Source organism: Dictyostelium discoideum, assembly GCF_000004695.1.
Source record: "Dictyostelium discoideum AX4 chromosome 6 chromosome, whole genome shotgun sequence".
NCBI lineage: Eukaryota > Evosea > Eumycetozoa > Dictyosteliales > Dictyosteliaceae > Dictyostelium > Dictyostelium discoideum.
The window spans coordinates 791265-810233 of NC_007092.3; the positions used below are offsets into that span (position 1 = coordinate 791265).

The 18969-nt window shown below is 26.1% G+C and overlaps 5 protein-coding genes across 5 annotated transcripts; 4 read left to right on the top strand and 1 right to left on the bottom strand.

Annotated features, from left to right (window-relative positions):
• Positions 1–5: 5 nt before the first annotated feature.
• Positions 6–3569, top strand: DDB_G0291812 (hypothetical protein; the record flags this gene model as incomplete). Its single annotated transcript, XM_629942.1, has 1 exon — positions 6–3569. One exon carries the CDS (start codon positions 6–8, stop codon positions 3567–3569), a length of 3564 nt encoding a protein of 1187 aa, XP_629944.1.
• Positions 3570–4072: 503 nt separating this feature from the next.
• Positions 4073–12032, top strand: adprt3 (NAD+ ADP-ribosyltransferase; the record flags this gene model as incomplete). Its single annotated transcript, XM_629943.1, has 3 exons — positions 4073–4114; positions 4391–6028; positions 6102–12032. The coding sequence occupies 3 exons, from the start codon at positions 4073–4075 to the stop codon at positions 12030–12032; spliced, it is 7611 nt and encodes a 2536-aa protein (XP_629945.1).
• A 1213-nt stretch (positions 12033–13245) lies between these two features.
• hao (hydroxyacid oxidase) lies at positions 13246–14486 on the top strand (the record flags this gene model as incomplete). Its single annotated transcript, XM_629944.1, has 2 exons — positions 13246–13844; positions 13919–14486. The coding sequence occupies 2 exons, from the start codon at positions 13246–13248 to the stop codon at positions 14484–14486; spliced, it is 1167 nt and encodes a 388-aa protein (XP_629946.1).
• Positions 14487–14568: 82 nt separating this feature from the next.
• On the bottom strand, positions 14569–15570 carry DDB_G0291816 (hypothetical protein; the record flags this gene model as incomplete). Its single annotated transcript, XM_629945.1, has 1 exon — positions 14569–15570. The coding sequence occupies one exon, from the start codon at positions 15568–15570 to the stop codon at positions 14569–14571; it is 1002 nt and encodes a 333-aa protein (XP_629947.1).
• A 1230-nt stretch (positions 15571–16800) lies between these two features.
• On the top strand, positions 16801–18966 carry DDB_G0291818 (hypothetical protein; the record flags this gene model as incomplete). The annotated part of the gene is made up of 3 exons (XM_629946.1): positions 16801–16866; positions 16947–17000; positions 17110–18966. 3 exons carry the CDS (start codon positions 16801–16803, stop codon positions 18964–18966), a joined length of 1977 nt encoding a protein of 658 aa, XP_629948.1.
• Positions 18967–18969: the final 3 nt, after the last annotated feature.

An 18969-nucleotide genomic window follows, 5' to 3' on the forward strand; every position in this document is an offset into this window, starting at 1 on the left:
TAAAAATGTATTCCCATTTTAAAATTCATATTGGCAATGAATTACCAAATACCATTAATAATTATAATAATAATAATAATAGCCAACATAATGATAAAATGAACCTCAGTAAAATAAAAAATAATCAAGATATTCCCACATCCAATACAAATATCTCACCAAAACCAATTTCACAACAAAAAAGAAGAAAAGTTGAAAAAGGTGGGGTTGAGTGTAAACCAATAGTTCCATCAACTAGTTCAACTTCCACTTTAATTCCAACACCCCCACCAAAACTACCACAACAACAACAAGAACTACAACACCACTCAAAACCATCATCATCATCATCTTCTTCTTCTTCGTCTTTATCATCTTCATCCACCTCAATACCAAATTCTCCAACACCAATATTTCCTGTTTTTTTAATTCCAACTCAAAACATGGACCTAACATGTTCTTATTCAAATTCTCAAAATTATGTGGAGTCAAACATAAATAATAATATCAACAATAATATTAACAATAATAATAATAATAATGCCAATAACATTCAGTATATTAACAGTAATACGTATAGTGGTGGTTGTATTAGTAGAAGTAGTAGTAGCAGCAGTAGTAGTAGCAGTAGTAGTAGTGGCAAAAGTAATGAGAATTCTATTCATTTAAATAGTATCAATAATGACAATAATAATTATTACAATAAAGTATTGTGTTATTTAAATCAACTTGAGGACGATCAAAGAAAACAATATCTATTCCAACAAACTCAACCACCACAACCATACCCACAACAAATTCAACCACCACAAGAACAACTTCAACAACATCAATCTCAAGCACCTCATTCACCACTACCTCAACCACAACCACCATCACAATTACAAACTCAATCAATATTTCAAATCTCTCCTATTCCACAAAATAACTCTACCCAACAAATTTTAATTCAACAAACTCAAATCCATATCACATCGACTCCAAATCAAACCCCTATCTCAACTCCTCAACAACTAGGAAATCAACAATTTCAATTCTATCAAGCTTCTAAATCCACAATAATAGAGAAAAATAATATTAATATTCAAATAAATAAAAATAACAATAGTGGTGAATTTAGTACCAATAGTGAAACTAATATTAGTAGTAGTAATGAAAATATTAATAGCAATAATAATACCAAAATAGATAATAATAGTAATACTAGTAATGGTTTTAATAGTAATAGTAATAATAATAATAATAATAATAACAATAATAATAGTAATAGTGTTCAATTAAATTATATTGAGTATGATGGAATTAATTTAAATAATCAAATTTTTATGAACTCTGATTTTAATAATGAATTCTTTCCAAATAATACCGATGAAAATTATCCAAGTGATCATAATAGTAATGATAATAACAACGATAAAAATAATAATACCAATAATAATATTATTATTAATGATGATAATAATAATAATCCAAATAATAATAATATTAACAATAACAATTCAATTGAAATAATTGATGAACAAAAACATCAATTACAATTACAAGAGCTTCAACTTCAACAAGAACAACAACAAGAACAACAACAAGAACAACTTCAACAATGTCATATAGAAATTATAAAAAATAATAGTCAATTTCCATTTACTCCAAATACAACAGAGTCTGGATTTTCTTCAACCTCAACAACTCCATCCTCTACTTCAGTTCCCTCATCATTATCAAATTCTTCTTCAGCAATACCACCACCTTCTTCAAATTATTTAGACTGTTCAGAACCAATTAACAATTTAGAATCTTTTAATTATAATAATTCCAATACCAATACCAACAATATTAATAATAATAATAATAATAATAATAATAATAATAATAATAATAATAATAATAATAATAATAATAATAATAATAATAATAATAATATTGAAAATATAAATATTAAAAATAGTAATAGCAATATCAATAGTGGTTATAAATCTAATATAAATTGTTCATCACCAAATAGAACCGTACCTAATTCACCAATTTCAAACTATTCATCAATGTCATCATCATCTTCTCCAAATTCATTTACATCTTCAACATCATCATTAAATATATCTTGTTCTCCAAACAGTGATCCCTTAACACCTATTGTACCAACAACTCCAACCTTAATAGAACAAACATTCCAAATTCAACAACCATCTTTTGAAAATATAAAAAATAATACTCAAATTTCACCTTCATCACATGATGGCGATACTATTTCAGAAGTTATTATCAATCATATAAATAATAATAGTATTAATAATAATAATAACAATGATAAAAATAATGATATTGATAACTCAAACGAAAATTTAACGACTACAACTACCACCACCACTACTACAACAACAACAACAACAACAAATAATAATAAAAAGAAAATTAATAATTATAAAATTAATAATTATAATAATAATATTGATAATAATAATCATGAATTAAATGATGATGATAATGATGATGATGATGATGATGATGTTGATGATAATGATGATAATAATAATAATAATAAATCAATTTATAAAAAAAAAGAAATTAAAAAAAGAGAGATCAGAGATGAATTGGAAAGAAAGAATGAACCAAAGAGAAGGGAATTAATAAAGAAGTTTATAGAGAGTAAAGATTCAAAGTTTAAAAAGTTAACAACTGATGAACTGTTAATAATGTCACCTAAAGTATTTGGAAAGATAAGTCGTTACAATATGTTTGAGGTATTTTTTGGTAATGAAGAAGTTTGTGGTGGAAATATTAAAGTATCTGATACAATTAAATATCGGGACCAATTGGAACAAATCCTAAAGAAAGTTTGGTCAACCAATGAATATTGGAGATGCCCACTCTGTGAAGATATAATCATCTCTCAGAAATCGTTCTCTCAACCCCATGAAAACAGGTTCAGTAATAAATCTTGTTTGAAATATCATTTACTTCGATTACATTTTGCAGATGTAAAATCAACCATTGTAAAGAAAAGAAAAATCGAATCAAGGGATATGTCAAGTGACCCACGTTATCGTAAATGTAAACATGATGATTGTCATTCTTGGATCACTTCAAAACATATGTGTGATCATATCATCATCGATCATCATATCGATGATCCTCAAAAATCAAAAACTTGTGGAAAATGTAATGAATTAAAAAAGAAATTAAAAAAAGATTTCTTTAATAATATTAATCATTATTATGAATCAAATAAATTAAGTGATTTAAAAATTGAATATAATAACAATCATAATAATAATATTAATACTAATAATAATAATAATAATAATAATAATAATAATAATAATAATAATAATAATAATAATAATAATAATAATAATAATAATAATAATAATAACAATAATAATAATAATAATAATATTAATAATAATAATACTAATAATAATTTTAAAACAATTATTACAACAACTACAACTTCCACAACAACACCATCAAATAATATTGATGATGATAATAATAAAAATAATAATAATAATAATAATAATAATAATAATAATAATAATAATAATACAAACCCAATTCCAAATTTACCAATGCCAAAAAATTTACAAAAATAGTTATAGAAAATAATAATAATAGTTTTTTTTTTTTTTTTTTTGGTTAAAAAAAAAATATTTTATTAATGAAAAATAATAAAAAAATCTGAAAAAAAAAAAAATTTTAGATATTTCACAAAAACGGAGATTTTTTCATTTTTTTCCAATTTTCTTATAAAAACAATTTTATTTTTTTTTAATTTTTTTTTTTTTTTTGCTTTTTTTTTTTAATTTTTGATTTTTTTTTGTATTTTTTGAAAAAAAAAAATAATTTTTAGCAGTTACACTACTCAAGTTCAACACATTAATTAAAAAAAATAAAAAAAATAAAAAATATATAACTTTGTTTTAAAAATCTTATTATATATATATATATTTTTTTTTTTTTGTTTTAATTGATTGTTTTTTTTATTTTATTTTTTATTTTATTTTTTTTTTTTTTGCCCAATTAGATTGCCCCCTGTATATTTAAAAAAAAAAAAAAAAAAAAAAGAAAAACAAAAATAAAAAATTTTTAAATTGCAATGGCCACTTCAATAAAAAGAGGTGATCCTCAATCCGAAAAGGTCAAATTTTCATTTTTTTTATTTTTTTATTTTTATTTATTTTTTATTTTTTTTTTTATTAATCAAAACAAAATTAAACTTTATTTAAATAATTAATAATTAATTATTAATAACTAACAAAATTTTATTTATATTTATTTATTTATTTATTTATTTAAATATTTATTTTTTATTTATTTATTTATTTATTTATTTATTTATTTATTTATTTATTTATTTATTTATTTATTTATTTATTATTTATTATTTATTTATTATTTATTTATTATTTTTTAGATAAAATATATTAAAGGTACATTTTTTGTAATTAGACCAGATGAAACATCAAAAGAACCATTTTGGATAGCATATGCATTAGAAGATGTACCAGCAAAGAATAAAGAAGTTTATGTTCGTTGGTTAACAGTATCAGATGAAGATGAGACTGAATATAAGGTTGGACCAGAGTCGTCATCATCAAATATTCCAATTGAATCAATTATAGTTACAACAACATTAAAAGCCAATTCTAAACAAGAAAGTTCATATAGAATTTCAAAAATTGAACTTAGAAGAGTCAATACAATTGTTGAAAATGAATCATCATCAGAAGAAGAAGAGGAAGAGGAAAGTAATGGTGAAGAAGAGAAAGAAGGTAATGCTCAAGAATCAGGATCAGAATCTGAAGAATCAGAATCTGAATCTGAAGTTCCAGTAAAGAAAACCAAAAAACAATTGGTAGAAGAACAAAAGAAATCAGCTGCTGCAGCTAAAAAATTACAAAAAGAAAAAGAGAAAGAGAAAGAGAAAGAGAAAGCAAAGAAATTAAAAGAAAAAGAAAAAGAAAAAGAAAAAGCAAAGAAACAAAAAGAGAAAGAGAAAGAAAAAGCAAAGAAATTAAAAGAAAAGGAAAAAGAAAAGAAAAAAAAAAATTCTGAATCTGAAAAACCAAAGAAATCAAATAAATCAAAGAAACAAGAAGATACTGAAAATGAATCGGAATCGGAATCAGAATCAGAATCAGAATCTTCTTCTAGTGAGTCTGAAAAAGAAGAATCATCAAAGAAATCATCCTCCAAAAAGAAAACCACCACCAAAGAAAAATCAAAACCAACCAAAAAATCAAAGAAACAAGAAACTGAAGATGAAGAAGAGAGTGGTAGTGATGAATCATCAGGTGATGACGATGAAAAATCATCAAGTGATGAGGATGAAAGAGAGAAGAAATCATCAAAGAAATCGTCAACTGCTGCTAATGGTAAACCACAAGAAATTAAACCAATAGTTAAGAAATCAACTGGTAAAAGAAAAAAGAATGAGGATTCAGATGCATCATCAGGTGATGAGGAAGAGGAGGAGGAAGATAAAACTACAACCAAGAAATCAAAGGGAAAAGGTGGGGAATCTAAAAAAGTTGTTAAAGAAAAAGTGACAAAAGTTGCAAAGCCAACCAAAGCATCAATTAAAGCACAAACCAAGAAAGGTAATCCAAATCCAGCAATCCCAGTTTTAGAGGTTGATCCAGGTTTTGAGTGGGCAAAGACAGCCACCACTTTATCAGATTTCTGTTGTTCAATTTGTAGAAGTAGAGAAGCTAGCAAAGCTATCATTGAAAACAATATTCCATTATTAAAAGAGATCATCAAAGAGAATCGTTACAATTCTCTTCTCTCCAATTGGTCAAGTGGTTTGGAGAAATCACCATTACACTATGCTATCATCAACAATAACATTGAAGCAATTGAACTCGTCTATAAAGATGCAAAGGATGAAGCTAAACTAAGACCATCATTACCAAATTTTGATAAAGCTTCAACTGGTACTTACTCAAAATATACTTATGGTCATAATGTTAGAGCTTTAACTCAATCAAGAGGTGGTAAAGAAGGCGATGAAGCTTTCTTACACGATTCAAATAATTATCAAGAACATGAAGTAAGTTTTATAGTTATTATTAGAAAAAAAAAAAAAAAAAAAAAACTAATTTTTATTATTTTATTTTTTAAAGTTAACTTTAGAAGTTCAACAAACAAATATTATACAATTAATATTTTCAAATAGTTGTGTAAAAATGACAACTATTCAAGAATTATTTAGATTAGATCCAACATTGAATGATAATGTTTCATATAATATTTATTATGCTGTTAGAGCAGGTAATTTAGAGGTTAGTGAACATTTTGTAAAGGATTTATTTAAGAGGGGTGGATTTGGTTTTAATAATTTACATTCACAAGCATTAAGTGTTGATGGTAATGAAGAGTTTCTACCATTTAAATCGGTATCGGTTACAAAGAAACCAAACTTTGGTAATGTTACACCAATTCATTTCGCAGCAATCAATCCAAAAGGAAAATATTTGAAACAATTGTTGGATGTTTTATCAGAACCTTCAAGACCAGATCATAACTCATTCAGACCACTTCATTATGCTGCCGCTTGTACAGCACCTGTCAATATTCAATTGTTAACCAGTAAAGGTGTTGAATTAAATGATTTAAATTCATTGGGTATGACACCATTGATGATCGCATCTCAATTGGGCAGAGTTCAAAATATTAAAGCATTGGTAAAAGCTTCAAAAGAAAGACAAATTGTAAACTTTGTTAAATTTAAAAATAAGAAATTACAAGATGCTCTTCATTTCGCCGCTGAGGCAGGTCAATTGGGTTCAATTCGTACTCTTTTAGAGGAGGGTGCTGATATTGATGTCTTTGAAAAAGGTACCAAATACACCGCATTAATGAAAGCTTCAATTATGGGTCATTTCGATGCAGTAAAGATTTTGGTTGAAGAAGGTAAAGCTGATGTTGAAAAGAAGGATAAATTCAAGAGAACCGCTTTAGTATTGGCTGCCATCAATGGTCATATTAAGATTGTTTCTTTCCTTTTACATTATAATGCCTCCTTTAAGGTTATTGATAGTTCAAAGAATTCCATTTTACATTTCACAGCTGCCTATGGTTGGATTGATATCATTCGTTATTTGGTTGAACAATTTCAAGCTCCAATCAATGAATTCAATGATTGGAAAACCACTCCATTATCGGTTGCAATTCGTAAAGGTCATTTCCAATGTACAAAATACCTTTTGGATAAAGATGCCGATGCAAATGTTACAGATGAAAACAATAGAAGTATCTTGCTACAATCATTGGTTAATTCATCATTGTCAATGGCTCTCATGGAGAATATTAAATATTTGATCGTTCAAGGTAAAGCCAATGTAAATCATCAAGATAAAGATTTAAATGGTGTTTTACATGTTTTATCATTGGCCGAGATTGAACTTCCAGGTGAAGTAAAAGAAAAACAACCAAACTATTATTGGGGTAGACAAGCAAAACCAGCTGAAGATCCAGTTAAAGCTGAAAAACGTTTACAAGATCAATTAAAGATTGTCGAGGAGATTGCAAACTATCTCATCTCTAAAGGTGCCAGTGTCAATAGTAAGAATAAAGATGGTTGCACACCATTGATGTTGGCATTCCAAGAAAAGAACATTCCAATCATTATCTATCTCTTGGGTAGAAGTGATGTTTCATTGGTTGGTACCTATAGCTCAACTAAATCAAATATCTTACATGACATTATGAAACTTGATGATAGTTTACACTTTTCAAAGATTACAGATTTATTATTAAAATCAAAGGATTTGAAAACTATTATCAATCAATACAATAAAGAACATCTTACACCATTAATGTCAATCATTAAAAACTTTAAATCTGATACCACTGAAAAGAATGAAAAATTCTTCAAATTCTTACGTTCACTCATTTCAAATGCTAAGCCTGATCTATCTTTAGTTGAAGAGAAATTAGTCATTGATGCTGATTCAATGGATGAATCTGATGATCATCATAATACAAGTAATATTAGTCATAATAGTAGTGATGATGATAATTCAGATAATGGTTCAGATGATGATGATAATTTAGATGATGATGATGATAATTCAGATGGTAATTCAGATAACGATGATGATAACAATAGTGATAATGAAGAACATGGTAAAAATAAGGATGATAAAGAATTAATACTTAAACGTTCAGTTTTACACTTTGCAGTTCAAACTGGTTCATTAAATATTGTTCAAATTTTATTAGAATTTAAACCAAAAGATATTGATCAATTAAATGTTTATAGTGAAACAGCACTTCATAATGCAATCGATGGTAATCATTTCCAAATTGCTTTCCTTTTAGTAGATAGTGGTGCCAATGTAAAGATTTCAAATTCATTCGAACGTTCACCATTACATTTGGCTTGTGCTAAAATGAATTTCCCATTGATTAAGAAATTAGCATCAAAAGGATCACCAATCAATAAACAAGATTTCAAAGGTTTAACACCATTGATGATTGCATGTCAAAACAAGGGTAACATTTCCGATGAAGCTTTAGAGGGTGAGGATAATCCAATCTCAATCCTCTTACAAAATGGTGCAGATCCAAAGATTGTTGATTCAAAGAAAAGAAATGCTTTACATTATAGTATCAATGCTAGTGGTGCCGATACAAATTCATCCTTTGAAATTGAAGATCTCTTAATTAAACATAAAGCACCTTTGAATGAAGTCGATTATTTAGGAAGAACTCCACTACATTATGCTTTCATCAAGATTGGTTCACGTTTCATCGATAATGGTACCTCTTATGATCCAGTTCAAGTGGTAAGTTCATTATGTTCCTTTGAATCCATTCAAATCGATAAACCTGATAAATTTGGTAGATCACCTTTATTCTATGCTTGTCAACATGGTAGTACCGTTTCTGCTCTCCTCTTAATTCAAAGAAAAGCTGATATTAATCGTGTTGATGAAGATGGTAATACACCTTTGGCTATCACTCTCTTATTTAAACACCCAGATTGTGCTATCAATGTAATTCAAAAAGGTGCAAATGTTAAAGGTACTTTAACTAAATTCAATTATAAAATTACTAAAACTGAAACTCCATGGAAAACTGAAACAACAACAACAACAACAACTCCAAATGGTGCCACCACCACCACCACTACTACTACCACTACCACTACCACTGCTAGTACTTCAACAACAGCATCAGCAAATATACTTCCTCAAGTTGCAGCTCCATTAAATAGAGGTAGAATTAGTAGAGCTCAACATTCAAATGCTGCCATTCAAGAACCTAAAATTCCACATTATAAACAACCAATGAAAGTCGAATATAAAGTTGAAAAGATTAATGTTTGTAAGGTTGGTTTATTCTATCATGTTGTATCAAATAATTGGCAAGGTGTTGCCTATATTATGTTGGACTCTGGTTTAGATAATTTCAGTGCACTTCATGATGCATTCAAAGCTGATAAATATCAATTGGCTCTAACTTTATTATCAAAATGTCGTTCAGCTGCTGAATTATCACCATTATCACCAGAATCAAAACAAAACCTTTTCCATTTCATTGGTATGTACCCATCATCTGTTGCCAATTGGAGTGCTCGTGTTCAACAAAAATTATTATCATCTGGTGTTTCACCAAATCTCACTGATTCCACTGGTAGAACTCCACTTCACTATGCAGCTGTCTCTGAAAATGTTCCATTCACTCAATTCTTATTGACTCAAAAATTAAACATTAATCAACAAGATAAGGAAGGTAATACACCATTATCATTGGCATTGATAAAGATTAAAACTCCAACTCCAATAACTAGTGATACTCAACAACAACAAAGCACTGAAGATATTATCAAGAATTTCGTTTTACCAGCAGAGTTCAAATTATTATTAACCAATTTACCAAATTTAGAATTGAAATTCAAATATGAAGAGAATGAAATCACTCCATTAATTTATGCTATCAATATTAAAAACATTGGTTTAATTGGTACTTTATTGAATTCAAAAGCAAACATCAATACAGTCGATGCACTTGGTCAACCACCACTTTTCCATGCAGTTAAAACAAATAAAATGGATATTGTCAACTTGATACTCTCAAAGAAACCAAATATGAATATTCAAGATACCGATAAGAAATCTGTTATTCATTATGTAGTTAATCCAACTGAATATGGTTCATTTGAAAATGTTACCCTTTTGAATCTATTGGCTAAACAAGGTTCTAAAATCGATTTAGCAGATATCGCTGGTAAAACACCATTATACTATGCATCATTACAAGATTCTGGTAAGATGAAAGACGCTTTAATTAAATTGGGTGCAAAGAAGATTCCTCAAGAAACTTTACCAACTAGAGAAGTTTCAACCATTTCCAATTGGTCAGAGCTTAATACAGTCAATTATGAACAAGATTATAATAAATACATTGAAACCAAGAAAGAATTAATGGCTGCAAGCAATAAACAATTGAAACCACTCGTTGATCCAATCTCAAGAATGCAAGAGAATTCTGAAGTATATGTCGATTCAAATGGTTTAATCTTTGACATTCTTATGACTAAAGTCGATGCTAAACGTGGTAATTGGGGTGAGAATAATTTCTACAAAATGCAAATCATTTACAATCCTGGCTTGGATAGATATTTCTTATGGAATCGTTGGGGTAGAATTGGTGATGTTGGTCAATATCAAAAGACACCATTCAGTAAGGATGAAGCAGTCACTGAATTTTGTAAAGTTTTCAAAACCAAGAGTGGCAATGCTTTCAATCTCGATTCAATGTCCAATTTCCAAAAGATTGAAGGGCGTTATCATTTGGTACACATCGATAGAACTGATAAGACAAAGAAAGAGATCCTCCACCCATTCGTTCTCTCTCAATATCCAAAATCACAATTACCAAAAGAACTCTATGATGTTATGGCTCAATTCTGTAATGTTGAATCAATCTCTCATCAATTGAAAAATCTTAAAATCGATACTGATATTATGCCATTGGGTCGTATTAGTAAAGATCTCATTCAAAAAGCCATTACAGTATTGGGTAAACTTAGTGAAGCAGTTGAACAAATTCGTTTGATCGAAGAGCACGAAGCCAATAAAAGAGCATCCTCTTTTACTAATGCTACAACTGTTGGTAGTGGTGTTAGTGGTAGTGGTGGTGATTCAACTTCTACCACTGATAAACCAGAGGAACCAAATTTCCCACCACTCAATGATGTCAAAGAATCCTTAATTAAACTTAGTAATGAATTCTATGAATTAATTCCTCATTCAAACTTTTCCACCGAAAGAATGGTCATTTTGAAGAGTGCCAAAGAGATAACCGCCAAAACAACCCTCTTACAAAACTTGGATGAACTTGAGACCGTTTCAAAGATTTTGATTGCCGCTCACCAAAATACCACAATGCATCCATACGATTATTGTTTCAAAGCTCTTGGTGCCTCTTTGGAGAAATTGGATGCCAACTCTCCAGAATTTGGTATCCTTAAAAAGTACTCCGAGAATACCGGTTGCACAAAGAAGATTGTAAATATTTTCAAACTCCAAAGAAAAGGAGAGGTTGAAAGATTCCAAGCTCATAAAAATCTCAAGAATCATTTCCTACTATGGCATGGTAGTTTAACAACAAACTATCTCTCCATTTTATCTCAAGGCTTAAAGATTGCTCCACCAGAGGCTCCAGTCACTGGTTATATGTTTGGTAAAGGTATTTATTTCTCTGATATGTTTAGAAAATCTATAAACTATTGCGGTAGTTGGGATAGTTCTTCAGCAAATAGTTTCCTCTTACTCTCAGAGGTAGCTTTGGGTACAATGAAAGAATTTAAAAGCGCTCACTATATGGAATCCCCTGAAACTGGTACAAATAGTACTAAAGGTGTAGGTAAAACTGGTCCAAACTTTGACGATAGTATCATTTTAAATAATGGTGTTGCAATTCCTCTCTCTCCTCCAGAACAAGTTAAAGGTGATACTTCCGATTATCACTTGGAAATGAATGAATATATTGTTTATGACGTTTCTCAAATTAGAATGAGATATTTAGTTGAAGTTTCAAATTAAAAAAATAATTAAATAATTAAAAAATTTAAAAAAAAAAAAATAAAAAAAATAAAAAATAAAAAAAAAAAAAAGTAATAAATAATTTTAAAATAAAATAAAGATTTAAAGTTGATATAAACAAATTTTTTTCTTTATTACTTACAACATCATTTATTTTTTAAAAAAAAAAGAAATTAAAAATTAATCTTTTAATTAATTCCCACACAAATTATTTATTATCAGTTAATATCTTATGATTAAATATCTTCAAATATTACTGTAACGGAAGTGGTATAATCAAGAAGATTATATTTTAATTTTTTAATTATTTATTTAATTTAAATTAAAATAATATTTCTTTATTTATAATTAATTTATATTTTATTTTATTTATTTATATTTAATACTTATTTATTTTTTATTTAAGTTATTTATTTAATTTTTTAATTTAATTTAATTATAACATATTTATTTTGGGAGTAATAAGATTATAAAACCGATTAAATTATAATTTTCATTTTATACTATATAAAATGACTTTATATTTATAAATGATTATAATAATAAAATGAAAAATACTAAATAATAATTATTGTAACTATTGGTTTCATTATATTGCCAAAAATTTATTGAATAAGATAAAGTTATATCTATATTGGATAATAATAAAAAATATTTTAATTTTTTTTATTTTCCAATTTTAAAATTTTATTAAACAATAATAAATTTCTAGACAAATTAAATGTATAATCCAATTTTAAAATTTTTTTATTTTATTATCAATTTAATTTAACTATAGTTATTTTTTTCATTTTTTTTTTTTAATTTAAAATATTTAAAAACAACAATCATAATCTAAAAATAATTATTATTTATTTATCAAATCTAAATTAACCTTTTTTTTTTTTTATTTTTAATTTTTTTTTTTTATTTTTTTTTTTATTTTTTATTTTTTTTTTTGAAAAGTTTAATTTTATTTGTTTTATATTTGTTGTGTTATTTTAATTGTTTTTTTTTTTTCAATTGGTATTCTGATTTTTCCCATCCACATTTTATTTTTTTTTTAAAATTTTATTTTTTTTATTTTAATTTTTTATTTTTTTTTTCTTTTTTATTTTTTTTTTCATTTCATTTTTTTCATTTCCTTCGAAAATATCTTTGCAATTAGGAGATAGATAATAATAAAATTATTTTATAAAAATTTTTTTTAAAAAAAAAAAAATAAAAAAAAAACATGGAAAATCAATTTAAAAATAATAATAATAGTAGTAGTATTGAAACATCAAATCAATTTTCAAATAAAAAAACAAATAGATTAGATAGTTTTGTATCAGTATCAGAATTACATGAAGAAGCTAAAAGATTATTACCAAAGATGGCATACGATTATTATGCATCAGGATCCAATGATCAAATTACATTAGCAGAGAATGAGAATGCATTCAGTCGTATTAAATTAGTACCAAGATCATTAGTTGATGTATCAAAAGTTAATACTAAAACTAGAATATTCGGAAGAGATATCTCAACACCCATACTAATTGCACCATGGGCAATGCAAAGAATGGCATCTCAAAGAGGTGAACTCGACACAGTTGAAGCTTCAAAAGAGTTCAATACAATCATGACACTATCCTCATTATCCACTACATCAGTCGAAGATCTCTCAAGTGCAACAAATGGTAACCCAGGGTGGTTCCAATTATACGTTTTTAAAGATAGAAAAGTCTCTGAAGAATTAGTGAAAAGGGCTGAATCAATTGGTTATTCCGCTTTAGTGTTAACTGTTGATACACCATTTCTTGGTAAGAGAACTGCTGATTTTAAAAATTCGTAAGTATAATATTTTATAAACATTTAACAGTGTTTGTGGTGTTGGTTATTTACTATGTACTACTATTTTATAGATTTAAATTACCAAATGGATTATCATTAAAAATATTTGAGAAATTAATGTTATCAAATTTAGATGGTGGATTAAATCAATATATTGCAACAATGATTGACCCATCATTGACATGGAATGATTTGAAATGGTTGAAATCAATTACAAAGTTACCAATTTTAGTAAAAGGTATAATGTGTCCAAAGGATGCTGAATTGGCATTACAATATGGTGCTGATGGTATTATAGTATCGAATCATGGTGGTAGACAATTGGATACATGTCCTTCGACAATCGAAGTTTTACCATACATTAGTAAAGTTGTGAGAGGTAGAGTACCTTTGATTTTAGATGGCGGTATTCGTCGTGGTACTGATGTTTTAAAAGCATTGGCATTTGGTGCAAATGCAGTTTGTATTGGTAGACCTATCATTTGGGGTTTAAGTACTGGTGGTAAAGATGGAGTTTTAAAAGTTTTAAATTTATTAAATTCTGAATTACAATTAGCAATGGCTTTAACTGGTATTACTAATATTTCTGATATTAATAATTCAATAATTTGGGATCAAAATAAATATATTAAATTATAATAATAATAATAATAATAATAATAATAAAAAAATAAAAAATTATAAATTATAAATTTGTTTATTTTATTTATTTTATTTTGTTTTAATTATTTGAACATGAAGTTGGTAATTTATTTACAGGTAAACCCCATTCTGACCAAGAACCATCATAAATTGGTGCTAATGGATAACCTAATTTATATAAACCTAAAGATAATACAGCGGCAGTTGTACCAGAACCACAAGTTGTAGCGATTTTAGAGGAAAGATCAACACCTTTTTCTTTGAATGTTGTTAAAACCTTATCATTTGGAATGAAACCACCATGACCACCATTTGCTACTGGTTCAATTAAATCTGTCCATGGAATATTTAAAGAGTTTGGAATATGACCTCTAAGAAGACCTGGTCTTGGTTCATCAACTCTACCCCAGAATCTATCGGCTGAACGTGCATCAATGAGTTGATATTCTTTGCTTTGCAAATTGCTTAAAATATCTTGTTTATTCTTTACTAAATCATTATTGAATGTTGATTTATATGTTTTTGATTCATCGTTGTTTGAATTTTCGATTGGACCTGATTGAACTGGATAACCTTCTCTTTCCCATGCTGGTAGACCACCTTCCAATAAACTAACTTTTGATGCAGAATGACCAAATATTAAAAATGTCCACCAAACACGTGCTGATGCAACATATTGAGCACGCGTATCATAGATGATAATATGATCATCGTTGGTGATTCCTAAACGTTTCATCTCTTTTTCAAATACTTGTTCACTTGGTAAATTGTGTGGTAATGATACAGTTTTGTCACAAATTTCATCGATATCGAATAATTTGGCTGATTTTATATGTTTATCTACAAATTCTTTTCTTGGATCTCTCTTTTCATGTGCCATAAACCAACTTGCATCTACAATCTTTACATTGTTTTGGTTCTCTTTTAACCATTTTGGTGAAACAAATAATTTTGATCTATCACCAACATTTGTCATTTTACTACTGAAATATCTATTGATTTGATTAACTTTTGAAAATTTTGAAATATTATTTGATGTTACTGAAGATTTATTAATATTAATAATTAAACTCTTTAACATTGTGTGATGGATTATAGAAAAAAAAAAAAATAAAAAATAAAAATTAAAAAAAAATAAAAAAATAAAAAAATAAAAAAATTAATTAAAAAAAGTGATTTTCAGCGATTTTTTATTTTTTTTATATTTTAAATTTAAATAAACCAATTTAATTCCAAAACATTTTTATATTTTTATTAAGTTATTTTATTTTCCAAATATGTGGATTTAAATTTATTTCCTATAGCAATTTTTTATTTCAAACATTTTTTTTTATTAGTTTGAAAAAAAAAAAAGTATAAAAACGAAAAAAAAAAAAAAAAAAAAAAAAAAAAAAAAAAAAAAAAGTAAATTATTATTTTTTTTTGCTTTTCAAATTTTTAAAAGTCGATTTATCAGCTGTTCGATTCAATCCAACCAAGTTTCAAATTCACATCCATTCCTAAATGAGATATTTATCTCAATAATGAATGAATTATGTAAAATGACCAACTTTACAATCTTCAAATAATAAATAATCAATTTTTAAAAAATAACTTCTAATAATTAGAAGATTTTTTATTATCAAAGAATTATTTTCTTCAATTTTTAAATTAAAAAACTTTTTAAAATAATAAATATAAATAGATGAAATTAGTATTATTATACTTTTTTTTTTTTTTTGGATATTCTGCTCAATTTTTTAGCTCTTTATATCATATCAAATTCAAAAATTAATTATAATAATAAAAAAAAAAAAAAATTAAATAAAAATGGAAAGTTAATTAGAAAGAATATTTGTAATACCATTACCACTCCAAAATATTATAACTTATTTTATTTTTATTTTTATTTTTAATTTTTATTTTTTATTTTTTTTTTTGGATAGTAAAAATATTTATTGCTACGAGTGGGTGAGACTATGGTGGGTGTTTTTATTCATATCAATTTTATTTTTTATTTATAGTGTCGCGGTACCACCTTTTTTAATAACTACCCCCTATTAAGTTTTTTATTTTTTAAAAAAAAAAAATTGTATTCTCAAAGAATATTATTCAATTAAAAAAAAAAAATATTTAATACATTTTTTAATTCATTTTTGGTGATCGTTTACCCCAACATCATACCAATATTGTAAAAATACAATTAATAATTTAATTTATTATTTTTTTAATTTAAAAATATTTTTTTTATTTTTTTTATTTAATATTGATTGTAAAAAAAAAAAAATTTTTTAATTTGGCTATTTTATTAAAATTTACTAATCATATAAATATGAAAACTAGAATATTATTATTGTTTTTATTGCTTTCCATTTTATTAAATGTATCATTTTCTTTGGTAAATATTGAATTTAATTTTTTTTCTGAAAAAAAAAAAAAAAAAAAAAATATTCACAATTATTATATTTATAAATTTAGGATGAAACCAAGAATATAGAAAATAATCTTGCTGCTGAATTAATACCAGATATTGTAAATTTTAATTAGATTTGATAAATTGGTTTTTAAATAAAAAAAAAACTAATATCTAATAATTTTATTTTTTTTTTTTTTTTTTTTTTTTTTTTTTTAAAATTATTAGGGAGAAAAAAATAATAATAATAATTTAGAATTAGTAGGGTTAAATGAAAATGAAAAACAAAAAACTGAAAATGTTGAAGAAATTTCAAATGTTGTCAGAGAGAAACAAGTTGAAAATAAACCAGATGTTGAATATGAATTCCATCAAATTTCATTAGAAGATAATTTAAAGAAAATTATTAATGATATTGTCTCAATTTCCAATAGAAATAGAGAACAAGATATTACAAGCTTATTAAACTATATATTTAATGTTAAACCAAAATCTGAAGATTTTAAAGAATATAATGGAAAACAAAGTAAATTCCAACAAATGGTAAACTACTTCCAATCATTCGATGAAATTATCAAGCAACATCAATTTGAAATTGACCAAGACCAAGTACGTCTTTTAGCTCATGATTTCACCAAAGCCTACTCTAGTGTATTTGAATTGGATAATGATGAAAATCTTCAATTTGAAGACAACCTCACCAATTTCCTTTATTTATCAGTTCAAAAATTCTTATCAAGTTTTGGTCTCCCAGAATATAAACCACATTTTGAAAGATCAAATCTACTTGAAAGAGATGTCCATAGATATGTCTCACACCCAGATGTCTCCTACTGGTCAAATGATAATGTTGAAAAGATTGCCAAGGCTTCTACCCTAACTGAAAACAATATTCAAGATATTTCAAAAGCAATCGTTCAATTATCAGAAGGTGAATCAAAATACTTTAAAAATGTAATGGAAATATTAGATATCCAAAACGCACCAAATCGTCAAAAAGTTGCCAATATCTCTTCAATTCTTAAAACCGCTTTACGTATTATGTATTCAATGATTTCAAAACTCCAAACCAATGTTGATAATATTGATAATAATGAAAATATTGATAATACTGATAATATTAATAATGATAATGTAGTTGCAAAATATCCAACATGGATTAATGAAGAATATATTAAAGATGTTGATAGTGTTTCTAAAGCTAGTGAATTGTTTAATCCAAGAACCATTGTCGCATTTAATAAATTATTTATTAGAAATAATGATCCAATTTCAAAATATGATCAAGAGTCATTAACTCATCAATTTGTTGATTTGGCTTATTCAATACTCTATGGTAGACAACAAAAATATGAAGAATTTGCTGAAAAAGGTAAAACAGCTTCAGATACAAACATTGATCCAATAATACTTAATCGTATCATTTCAATGGTTGATAACGTTCAAGAAGTTTCTCAACAAGAAAATAGTCAAGGTTACTTATTACGTGCTGCTCGTGCATTCTTTAATTTATTCCATATTCGTGAAAATTATGATGCATTAATGAATGCTTTTGAACAAGAACAAGAAGAACAAATAAATAACATTAATAATAATAATAATGAAAATACCCAACAACAAGAAGAACAACAAAATGATGAAAATAATCAACAAACAAAACAACAAAAACAAGCATCATCAAATATTCAATATATTGCTCATAGAGTAAATAAAATAATTCAAGAGAATACAAATATTGATCAAGGTGATGAAACTAAAAGAAATGAAAATGTTTTTAGAATTCTTTACAACATTTATCTTCACTATTATGGTTTGGAAGATGAAAACCAATTAGAATCAAATAGAAAAGTTTCAAATAAAAAAATTGAAAATGAAAATCCAGAAGTTTCATTCATTAGAGAAATCGTTCCATCCTTATCTGAAAATGATGTTGTTGATATTCTTGAAGAAATTGATAGAGTAGCTGATCAATTAGGTTACAAAAGTACAAAAATTGATGATATTGATGAAAATGATGAACTAAATAATAATGCTGGGGAAACTAGAGATTTAGGTGATTTCCAATATCAAGAAAATGAAATTTAATCA